The sequence below is a fragment of the Ovis aries genome, chromosome 3, assembly GCF_016772045.2.
Source record: "Ovis aries strain OAR_USU_Benz2616 breed Rambouillet chromosome 3, ARS-UI_Ramb_v3.0, whole genome shotgun sequence".
Classification (NCBI taxonomy): domain Eukaryota; kingdom Metazoa; phylum Chordata; class Mammalia; order Artiodactyla; family Bovidae; genus Ovis; species Ovis aries.
In genome coordinates, this window is record NC_056056.1 from 80788157 (window position 1) to 80800440 (window position 12284).

General features: G+C 39.2%; 1 protein-coding gene across 4 annotated transcripts in view; it reads left to right on the forward strand.

The window, feature by feature from the left end:
* Positions 1 to 12284, forward strand: part of THADA (THADA armadillo repeat containing) — a 327908-nt gene that overhangs the window by 134643 nt on the left and 180981 nt on the right. For all 4 annotated transcript variants that reach the window (XM_012172732.5, XM_042246242.2, XM_012172738.5 and 1 more), the window contains 2 exons: positions 4913 to 5002; positions 6225 to 6356. In XM_012172732.5, the coding sequence (XP_012028122.3) occupies positions 4913 to 5002; positions 6225 to 6356 (222 nt within the window). The remainder of the gene's footprint in view (positions 1 to 4912; positions 5003 to 6224; positions 6357 to 12284) is intronic.

Consider the following 12284-nt stretch of genomic DNA (forward strand, 5'->3'; position numbering starts at 1 on the left):
ACAGAGTTACAGAGAGGGAAGATCTGAGGCAAAGAGGTCCCGTGAGAGGCTGATACAGCTTCTAGACAAGAAACAATGGCATCAGACTTGTGGTCTAAATAGGGGGAATGGTGGGAAATAGACTCAATATATACTGTGGTGGTAAAAGTGGCAAGACTTGCCTGTTGATTGGTGCATTGGGAGTTTTGGGCTTGGGAAGCTGAATGAGTAGTTAAGTGTCAGGTAGGTACCAGTCGCTGAGAGAATAAAGGCATAAAGCATAGGTTTGAAGTCAACTATATTAGAATTTTTTTTCTTCTCTGGCTCCCATTGTTTATTCATTCATTGCCATAATATTTACCAGTCAACCAACATGTACAGAGTATTATGCCATGAATCAGGAGAGATGCAGGGAAGCCTTGATGCCTATAGATTAATGCTCTAGTTGAGGGGAACAGGTGCACATGTAGTGAATGTCTACGGGGCCACCGTGTTTCTCCTCTCTCCGGTCTAGTCTGTCTGCTCTTGGCACGTCTCTCTCCTGTTCAGGAACTTTCAGTGCCTAGTAAGACACAGGTGAATCTGTCTAGTTTGGCATTCAAATTTCTAAAAAACTGTATGTCATCCCATGTTTTCTACTTTCTCCTGTCATGAAGTTCTCTTTTCATCCAGCCAGCTTGTCTGTCCACTTGATTCCTGTACCTGCCCGTCCTCCGTGCTGTCTTTCCTCCTTTTTCATCCAGTCTTACCAGTTTTTCAAGACTCAGCTTAGTTTCCATGTTTTCCACAAAACTTTCCCTACCTTTCTAGTTCCCGGTGATATCTTTTCCAACTCTGTACTCTTACTGTAAACATCATTTATTTGACCCTTACACTGGTTTGCCTTATGTTCTTAGTTATAGTCTATAAATATGCCAGCCATCCTAATCAGATTTTAGCTCCAAGAGCAGTGGCTATCTCATAGTCTTAGTATCTCCCTGAGGACCTAGCATAGGGCTCAACATGAAGTATACAGGTATGTAAGAATATATATTTGCTGTGTTCTTGAGAAAAACGTGATCACGCAGTTTTGATTAAGCAGCAAGTGAAAGGTAAAACATAGAGGTTCTAGGATTCAGAGGAGGGAGATTCAAACATGGATTAAAATGGTTCCATGACCTTGGTCTTTTAAAATGAGTTTCGATTACAGACCTATACAGGCAGCCCAAAACCTATGAACTGCCTCCACTTAGAAGCACTATTATACACAGTGGTTCCCCATTCAGTATAATTATAAAATGTAGTCATTTGTTAGTGGAAGGCTGGAATTCATATATATTAGCAGCCAACGTTCTGGATTCAAGATTCTGTAGACTTTTTGGTGTAGTTGAGAATCAGAGGTGAGTGAAGTTTCAATAATAAGCCCCTGAGTTAATTTTGATATCCATTTGTGTCTTACTTGAGGCTCTGTTTTATAACACACAAGAAGTGCTAATATTGCGTATCCTTCAGGTTACAAACATTTAGGCAAGTCATTAGTAGCCCTTGGCTGATGCAGAATTCAGTTTATGCTACCTGGAAAGTAAATCCTAGAATAGAAGGGCACCTCCTGTGTCTCAGCAAACCTGAATACAAGGTCAGAATTCTCCTTTAAACATAATTTTGGTTTTTCTTAAACGGCAGATGCACAAATGATGCTTCTGTCTCTTTCACCACCAAGCAGGGACACAGTAATTTTAACAGAATATTTTTTTTAAAGATTTAGTCGAAACACACCAGGCTATTAAGAACAAAACAGTTAGTTAAAAGATTCACCAAATAGTTAACTTTGAGTAATGTACCTTCTTCATAAAGCCTCCAAGATAAACTGGTTGGTAAATGTTTGCTAAAGTAACTGAGTGAGGTAATTTGCTTTCGTTCCATTAAAACAATGACTTTAGGGAATTCCCTGATGGTCCGGTGGTTAGGACTTGGTGCTCTGTTTGCTGAGGACCTGGATTCAGTCTCTGTTGGGGAACTAAGATCCCACAAGCTGTGGGGCATGGCAAAAAAAAAAAAAAAAGACTTTAATTTTAGAATAGTAGCTCTTCAGCCCTTGTCCCTGGCACTATTGTGGTCAGCGGGGCCAGTTATTTATCAAGGCAGTTTCTAGATGATGGCGATAACAAGCGTATGGTCTGCTTAAGTGAGAATGTTTATCTTTGTTACTCCCCCAAGAGATACCAGGCTGCTAGAGATTAGTGACTGATTCCTTGAGAAGATACGTCCTCCAGGCTTTGTTGCGTAGATGGAGATGTTCTGTGTGGGCAGGTAGTACTCAGGTATCCCAGTACTGAACTCCTAAAGAGTTTTACCTTTAAATGACTCCACTAAAACCGGAAACTGATACTCTTAACCATTTTGCTTGGAGATGGTAAAGAATGTGACATAGCCTGCAAGGGAATTGGTTTGTCTTCCCTCAATAAAACATTGACCTTGCAAAACCCAGGTTTGCATTTTTAGCTAAAATTTTATACATGTCATCCTTTGTAACGGCAAGAGACTGGTAACAACCAAAAGCCCTAACCATTAGGGATTAAGTCACACGTAACTGTAATATGGTTTACTCTGCAGTCATTAAATGGAAAGAAATAGATCAGGGTGCCTGATACTGAATGATTTTGTAGATAAAGTTTTGATGAAAAAAATCAAGGTGCACAACAGTATATGTAATATTCATATTTGTTGATGGAAAAAAGTCAAACGAAAAGTGTGTACCAGAATTCACTGAGTTTTTTAAAGTATTTTTTTAATACTTTCTCAGCCAAGATACTTTTGCTTAGTTTTCTATGAGGAGAGGCACTGGGCAGTCTGTTCCTTTTAACATTTACTAATTTTTTCCATAAAAATATGTAAGTATAAAGGAAATGAGCTTTCTTTACATAGAATTCCCAATAAATGTTCGATAAATCTATAATTTGAAATGAGTAAGGACTTCAAAAAATTTTTATTTTAATGAATATGAAATAGTTATAAAAAGAAATTTATAAAGTTGTGGTAAGGTTTAAAAAGTTTGCAACAGATGTAGAAGAAAAAGTTAAGATACGAAGCGGGGAAGAAAGAGGGTGGGATGAGTTGGAAGAATGGGATTGACATTTATACACGACTCTGTATAAAATAGAGAATTAATAAGAACCTACTATATAGCATAGGGAACTTTACTCAGTGCTCTTTGGTGACCTAAATTGGAAGAAAATCTGAAAAAGAGGGAATATAGGTATACTTGTAACTGATTCACTTTACAGCAAAACCTAACAGAAGATTGTAAAGCAATTATACTGTGATAAATTTTTTTTAAAGCATGCAATAAATAAAAGTAATCACTCTTCTCCAGAGTCATGAGAATGGCTAAAATGGGAAAAAAAAAGACAACAGGAAATGTTGAAAAGGATTTAGACCTACTAGAATGCTTGCTTATTGTTGTTGAGAGCATAAAATGTTATAATTATTTTGGAAAACCATCAGTTTTCTAAAATATTAAACTTCAGTTTTATTCTCAGATATTTAGCTAAGAAAAATTACAATATATGTCCACAAAAAACCTTGTCCAAGAATATTCATAGCAGCTTTATTCATGAAAGCAAACAAATGGAAACAGTCTGTGTCTGTCAAGAGAAGAATGGGTAAACAGACGTGTATATTCATGCAGTAGAATACAAAGCAACAAAAAGAATCAAACTATTGACACATTGAATGACGTGAATGGATATATCATAAGTTTTATGCTGAGTGGAAAAAAGGCAGACCCAAAAAGTAAAGTAATGCATTATTACATTTATGTGAAATTCTGGCATAGACAAAACCAAATCGTGTTGATAGAAATCAAATCGTGGTTGCTTTGGGGATTCAGAGCTGACTGGAAAAGGGGTGAAAGAGAACTTTCTAGAATGATGGAAGTCTCCTCAGGCTTCACAGAGGTGGATTACGTGAGTGTATGCATTTATGAAAATTGACCAAATGGTATACTTAAGATCTGAGCATTTCACTGTGTGTAAAATATGCTTCAGTTTTCGAAAAATGCTATTTGGGTCTTTATTAATAGGAGAATGTATCTCAAGTTGATAAAAGGGGCAGGTTGGGAATATGAATGTCACCCCTTCACAGCAGCTCCTTCATAGTTTTGGAGACACAGTGTTTAACCAAGTGCCATGTTTAGCTTGGGCTTTTTTGTCGATTGTACAGTTGGAAGAACTATTTCCGGAATCTTGTCAGAGTGCAGGGAGCAGTGTTTGTAAAGAGGGAGAAGATAATCCTCGCAAATTGATGCTCCAGAACCTTACACGCCATGTCTTCTGATGATCATGCTCCAGTCAGTGGGTCTCAACTGGGAACTTTTCTTTTCCTCTCAGGGTGCATTTGGCAGTGTCCAAAGATATCTTTGGTTGTCAGTTGGTGTGGGGAGGGCTGTTGTGCTACTGGCATATCATGGGTAGAAGCTATGGAGGCTGCTGAACCTTCTACACTGCACAGGATAGCCCCCCACAACAAGGAGCTATCTCATCCACAATGTCACGGATGCCAGCTTGGAGAAACCTTGTTTTACAGTGTGCTTATTACTGAAGCTGAACCAGTCTCAGTCAGCCAGGTGCTGATCATATTCATGGTCCAAATCAGTGGTGGAAATTTGGCATTTTCACAAATTTCACATTTCTTCCCTGTCAGAATTTAATATTAAAGACCTCTAAGTGTATGTAATCTTAAATTTTGAGGTAAACTTCCTTGTGTTAAGAGCATTTCCAGAATCCGAAAGAATTAAATTCTTCAGATTTTAAGTTTTGTTCTTAACTTTATTTCATTAAATATTCAAATAACTGATCTTAGTGGATGTTCTTTAAAAAAAATGAATAAATAAAAAGGCTTTATCAATTCAGAGGAAATAAATGATAATAATTTATCTCCTCTTCTACCTCCACAGAATGACAGGGAGCGAATTTTTCTCTCGTTTCCCTGAACTCTATCCCTTTCTTCTCAAACAGTTGGAAACCGTGGCCAATACTGTGGACAGGTAAGAGAATAGGGTGGGCCAAAGTGGAATCAAGGATGTGAATTACTTTGAGATTTTTCCCTCCAGGCAGCAGTTTTTAATCAGCTCTTTCCTTGTAACATAGATGGATATTAAAAAAAAAAAACAAAACCTGCTTCTTTATTACATCGCATTGCCTGATGCTCTGTAGCAGATTTGTACCTGAAAAGTTGTATAAAATCAGGTTTTTAGATTTTATTTTACATTTTTACAAATCCTGTTTTTAAAGTTTTTGATGTTTTATAGGAATTAGATTTTTAGAAGCATAGTGTGATTTCTTCTAAGAATCATTTTCCTCCCCTTACATTTGAGAGCCTGTGTGTTTACACGTTGAGTTTGCTTTAACACACACCTGTCTTTTTTTTTTTTTTTTTTTAATCGCTGGTCTATTGCAGCTGACTCACCTGGTCATGTATGGTCAGAAATGATACTGTTCTACTTGAGTGAAGATGGCCAACAGCCCTGGAAACACAAAATAAAGCTAATAAGAGGGCTTCCATTCTAATCAGGGCAGATTAAAAACAAAGTTCACTGTTGTCCTTTCCATCACAATCTGTGTCTGGTAGTGGAATTGTTAGTATGGACATCTTAGAGCATGGGCCATTTTATTCTTTCAGCAGTTTTTGTACTCGGCATGAATTTATACCAATTGTCTGTAATGAGAAAATAAAATCGCATCAATGAATTTTTACTTCTGTTTATGATACATTTCCTCACATTAGTAATTTGTGCAGACAGGCTTTTCTGGCCCTGGTAAGCGACTGTTCACGCTTTCTTAAGTACATTTGGATGTTGAAAGTTTCACATTTCATACTCTGGAACAGGCATCTCTCTACTGTCGGAACAGCTCAAATCAAAACAGAAAACTCTAATTATCAAATAATACGCTTTGAGAAGAGAATCGTGTGCAAAAGCCCAGTCTGCGGCTTTGCCAGTAGTTCTTCCTTATTTGCACAGTAAGAAGATACGAAGTAAGTGGAGGAAAGACATGCAAAAAAGGACAATTATCCCTGATCATAGAGTCTTACTTTGTATATTGGGTTGGCCAAAAAGTTCCTTCAAGTTTTCCATAAGATGGTATGAAAAACCCAAACATACTTTTTGGCCAACTCAATATGCAATTATTTAATGAGAAAAATGTTTGAAGACAGTGCTCCGCCTCAAGTGTTAAACCTTTTATGTACAATACTTTTTTTTTTTTCAGTGATACGGGAGAACTAAACCGACATCCCAGCATGTTTCTCTTACTTTTGGTGTTGGGGAGACTCTACCCTTCCCCCATGGATGGCACCTGTTCCGCTCTCAGCATGGCACCTTTTATTCCCTTCATTATGAGGTAGTGTATGCTGCATGCAAATAATGGGAGTGGCATGGGCTGTATGGGGCTATTTAGTCCTGTTTCTATTTCAGAAATTATAGTTTTTAGGTTTGTTTTTTAACGTTGGGAGGGTCCTTGTGAAGGTGGGGGCCTGAAATTACTGCCGTTGCCTCCAACTGGCCTCCAGTTTTTTCAGATTACGGGTTTAGGAGCTCCTATCTACTGTTTAAGAAGTGTTCCTTGGGAGTCCTGCCTGCTAATGGGCATGTGGTGTTGATAGGAGATACCCCCTTTTGATAAATATAGCCTTATCCCTGTGTGGAGCCTGGTCAGCACAGGGCAGGCTCGGTTCTGGCATACACCCCTATCCCTGGACTTAAGGGGACACCTGGCTCTTCACTCTGGAGTTGGCATCTAAATGGCAATGCTGTGTAGCATGCGTTTACTTCCCACTCATCTCTTCTTTAAAGCTTGGAGTGTCTGAGAAAAAGACATGCATAAAGAATATACATGGAATCAAATGATAATAGGCATTTCTACTTCTATAGCCTATTACCACATCCTCTTTTCATTTGTTTTGAGGCACTTGCCAGCTGCTACTTTCCTTTTTTTTTTTTTACCATATGTACTCTCTTACTGCTAAATAAACATATATTTCCATTGATGGAGTGTAAAAACATAAAGGTAAATGTTTCTTGATACATAGATAACATAAAAGCCCATTCAAAATTAATATGCAATGAGATGGAAACTATTATAGTTTACACTCAATGTGATGACATTTGCCAGCTTCTGATCACCCTTTTTGTTTTGGATCAAAGGCCTCAATAAATAGGCCTCTGGGAAGTGCTGAAATTTGCTTATGAGATATTTCTGAAGTCCTGTCATTTTAGTTACCTTTTTACCTTTTTGCTTCCCTCTTGACAAAACAGCATCTTCATTTTTATATATCTGCCAAAAAATTGAAATAGATTTAGAGCAGAAGGATAAAATATAACCAACTCAAGAGAGTGTACTTGTTATTTATGTGGTGTCCTGGGTTCCACTTCCTGGTTTCACAGAGCTGACTGATGCACTTTAATGTGAGAAACCATTAAACACGAGATTCTGGTGTGTGATTGCTGTAGCCATTTGTTTGCACCAAGCCCTGGCTGTGGCTGTGTTATCTTTGATCACAGAGATGACTCACTCAGATTGGTTTTTGTTTCCTGATACACAGAGTTACCAGCCTCCCATATCCAGCATTTGGTGATTCATTTGAGGAATTTGGGTCATAAATTTTACTTTCAGGAGCATTTAAAAATTGTACTTTCACATATAACTGGAAAGAGCTAAAAAATATTTCAGAAAGTTGATGGGGGGCGGGGGAGGCCCATATATAGAATGACAGTGTACATTAAAAACAAAGATAGGCTTTAGAACTTCATCATCCTGTGTTGAAAACATTTAGTTTGTGGAAGCTTATCATCAGTCAGTCTGACATGTGTTACATCCTAGAAACCAGAAGTTACTACTTTGAAAGTATCCTTCCTGTTATTTATTAGTTTACGTATAAACAGAATGCTTATGCTACTACACCTATATTCAGAGCACTTTGAAATGTAAACATATCACTTGAGGTGGGGGTCTCATAAATTGTGATTAAGTAGGCCTGGGGTGGGACCTGCGTTTCTGCATTTCCCACAAACTTCCAGGCAATATTGATGCTGCTGGCCTGCCAGTCACACTTTGAGTAGCAAGATTCAATTTGAGAACTTAAACAAGATCAGAACCACACAGAGAGAGATGATTTTAATAAACTATACAGTAGTAGGGTCATACTTGGAACTTGGTTAGACTATTCAGGAGGTTTATTAGAAGTAGCTTTTGATCCAGGAATGTGGAGAACAGCAGGAAAGCATTCTGAGCAGAGAAGTCAGTAAGGAGTAGACCAACCTTTGAGGAGCCTCCACTGTTGGCCGGGCACCGAACTGGGCATTTTTCATATAGAGACACTGAGAGAAAGTGTTACACCCCTCTTTACCTGTTGAGGAAACTGAGGTTCAGAGAGCAAGGCAGTTTATAGAGTTGGAAGATGAAACCCAGACTGCAGGGCTTATCAAGAGTGAAGGGTATTCTCTTTCAATTACAGCAAAACATCCAGCTCCCTTTTGTATATAGTACAGAGTTGTAGCTACACTGAGCAGGTCCAAGGGCCCTGAAATTTATGCAACTAGGAGCCGTTCGGAGCCTACATCCAGTCAGTAAATCTCAGTGCAGGCTGAAGTCACAGTGTGGAAGTTGTGCCCCGCTAGCAGTGCGATCTGTTTCTGACCTCACTCTTCCAGGGGTGGCGGTGGCTTGCTTGGGGGCAGCCTTTCTCTCAGACTCGCATCTGTGGGATCATTGCTTGGGGTAATGGGTCTACCTATGGCCCAGGATAAAAGATAGTGAGAAGATTCCAATTTTAAAGTTAGAAAACCCAGTTTGCAGTTTCATCAACCTACTGCCGGGACAACCTTGTAGTACTCTAAAATGTTCACATCCCATTGGGGAGATGAACTATAAATAGATTTTTAAAAAATAGTGAATTTGGTAAAACTGAACACATTTGATTTATTGGTAAATTACTTCTGAGAAAATTATTCATGAAGAAAGTGAAAGATTGATCAGAAAACCTGCCAGTCCAGGTGGTATTTGTGGTTCTAATCATGGTAGAGATTGGGCTGCGTTGACTTAGGATAAGCCAAATAGGTGGCTCTATGCACACAAGTGGATGGGCAGTGTTTTATTTTTGTTGCATTGCTAATATTAATTCACGTTCTTGGAAGAGATCTTATCAGGCTTTCAGATACTCTCGGTTAAGCTGAAGAGAAATTTTTCAGCTAGTGGAAATATTACAAAGGTTGCTCTAACTGTGCTAAAATGAATCAGTTGTACAATGAGAAAATTAAAAGTTCGAATGACAACTTTTTATTTCCCTTTGAATTTACATTTACTTACCTGCCATTTCCTTCCTCTCTATGAGGTGTTTGTATTACTTGTATCTTTGTCCCTCATTCCACATTTGGGAATCTAAGCTTATGTCTCTGTTAACTTAAATCTTAGAAATTTCTGGTTTGGCTCTTCTGCAGTTATGCGTGTGTGCAGCTACGAGTTGTTGCATCATCTTGGATCAGAAATGATCATGTTAATTCCAGTGTCTTGTTTACAAGGTTTTCTTTTAAAAAAAGAATCCAGTATATTTTATGTCCCCAATGGTGTGCTGGATCCAGATCTTTTCCATGCAAAAATGATAACTTCAACTTAAGGCCATTCACCCTTTAGTTCAGAATCCACAAAAGCAGAGTGACTCCTGCTTTAAAAGGGATCCCAACTAGCTCCCTGAATACAGTTCGTTTGAGCCAACTTGTCTGGGGCTTTCTAGAGACCAAAATATCTCTGGATATATACCTTGGAATTTCACAAGTAAGTTTCGAGTTTGAATCAATGAGCAGTAGGAAACCAAGTATGCCCCAAAACTAGATGATAGAGCATGGGGTCCTGAACAGAACCAAGGCCCTGGACTCAAGAGACTTGGTTCTTACTAAGCACTGCCACTATTCACTAGCTGTGACTCTTGAACAAGGCTCTGTACCCTCCCTGGACCAGTGTGGCACCTGTGTGTGTGAGGTAGAAAGTGCCTTCTGTTGCAGAGAACTGAGGTCTCAGCATCAGACTCATTGCACTAATCTCCAGTGGGAGAAATACCCCCATTGCCTTCTGTTTGCTCTGGGATGCTTTTAAAAGGATCTCCCACCCTCCCCTTTTTGACTTATTTTCATGGCAAATGACTTTCAGTATATTCTTCCCCAACTTGTTTCAATCATTTTTCACTTAAGGTAAATTTTCAGTGAAATCTGCTTTTCTTTTTCTGAAAAATTTTGAGGTACAAATAACCATACAATCTTAATTAAACACGTGGCAGTGGAAATCACCCATAGCAACCTATGCAGTGGAAATTTTTTTAGTTGCGATATTAAAACATCTAGTCAACAACCAAAACAAAAATGGAAAAATATGCATTTTATGTATTTTAAAAATATTTCATGGAACCTTTTTTCACTGTACTAGTCTTAGAAAGGAGGGGTTGGGAGTACAAAAACTAAGATGTAGGCCTCTTAAGCCAGTGATATTGGGAAATAACAGTGACTCTTGTTTTCTTTTCCTTGAAAGTTGCATAATGCAAGGATTATCACTTTACTCCTTACCCATGTTATGAAGTTGAAAGATCTTATTTGCCATAGTACAGAGTTGGGGTTTTTACAGTAGACCATAGGTGGCTTCCACCTTTATTTGTGATTATAATACTAGGAACTTTCCTCTGAGGCTGTACATTTCTATCTGTTATGTCTTCCCAGAATCCTTGTAGATAAGTAGAAGGCAGGTTTTGCTTTATAGAGAGAGAAATGAGACAGAAGGCTGCTGAGACACTGCTGGGAAAGAAGACATACTCACCTCCCTTTTTCTCTACCCTGCCTCCTAATCCTCTCTCCCCCTGAACAGCTCTACCATTAATTTAAACCTCTTCTCTTGTTATTCATCATTATTGTATTTTATTATAATGTATATGCTCAATGCTTATTCCCTCCAAATAAATTGTAATCTCTTTCCATGGAGAAGCAGCTGTGGATTTTATGGGTTTGTTTTTCCTTTTTGGTACCTTTTTCTGCCTAGCCCCAGTTTAATGTCTCAGAGACGGAATTATTAACCCCAAAATGAAACTTTGATACAAGACATTTTGTGTCTTAGCAGATCTGTGTATCTATGAAGTACTTACGGGACTCCTAGTCCTACAATATTGGAGCCACATTTTATATCCCACTGGTTACTGGTTATGTGGAAAGGAGGCTCAGCCCGTTTGGGGGTCTGTCCTTACCCTTGAGGAATCTCGTGTTCTAATGGGAGCTCTGACATTTGCTTTTCTCTTGACTTCCCCTCTCTGACCCTCGGTTTCCTTTTCTGTCAACTGAAGGACACTGTGCTGTGTGCCCATTCCCTTCGGTCGTGTCTGACTCTTGGTGACACTGTGGGCTGTAGCTTGCCAGGCTCCTCTGTGCACGGGATTCTCCGTGCACGGGATTCTCCAGGCAAGAACAGTGGAGTGGGGTGCCACGCCCTCCTCCGTGGGGTCTTCCCAACCCAGGCATCAAACCGGTCATGGTCTCCTTTGGCCTTCTAAGCCTATGACCTGAGACCTGCCTGGACTCTGAACGCCTCCTCCATGACTGCTGTCCAGTCAAGAGATCTGGAGGCCCACCTTGCAACTACCCTGCTGTAGGCTTTAGAGTGAAATGAGAGGAGCCTGGATTGGCAAGAGGAGAGGGAGGTTGAAGAATTGTACACAAGCCAAAATGTGTGGGAGAAAGCCTCCCAGATTAACGTGGGGTGAATAGGGGGCCCCTAAGTGCTTCAGGCTGTCAGTCTGTATAATGGGGACAACCCTGACTGTAAAATAGCAGATAAAAGCCCCTTTGTTTGCTTGTTAAGAAAAATTCTAGAGAGAGGAAGGGGTTGATAGTATAGTGGTGATAGAAAGAGGACAGATTTTTTTTTTTTTTTTTAACTCCTGCTTTAATTTTGTCTCTACCAGTAAACTGGAAGGAAGGCCCTGAAGCCAGATGTAGGTGAGGTAACAGAAAAAGAATACTGTCTCTTCTGGATAAAGGCAAACCCATGGACCCAGATAACTTATAGCTTTGGGTACAGGTTAGCCTAGAACCAAGTCAATAATCCAGGAGGTGTGTGGAATGAGAATGTTATCCTCCAAGCTTGCAGAAAGATTTCAGAAGAGAGAGAAAGGCATATTTTTATCAGTGACCAAACACTTGTGTCGATATTGGTTGTTTCAGACTAGACCATCCGATGTGCGACTTGCGAGTACTTCATACTCTATTTGCTGAGAGCTAGTAAGGATTCCCAAAGAAT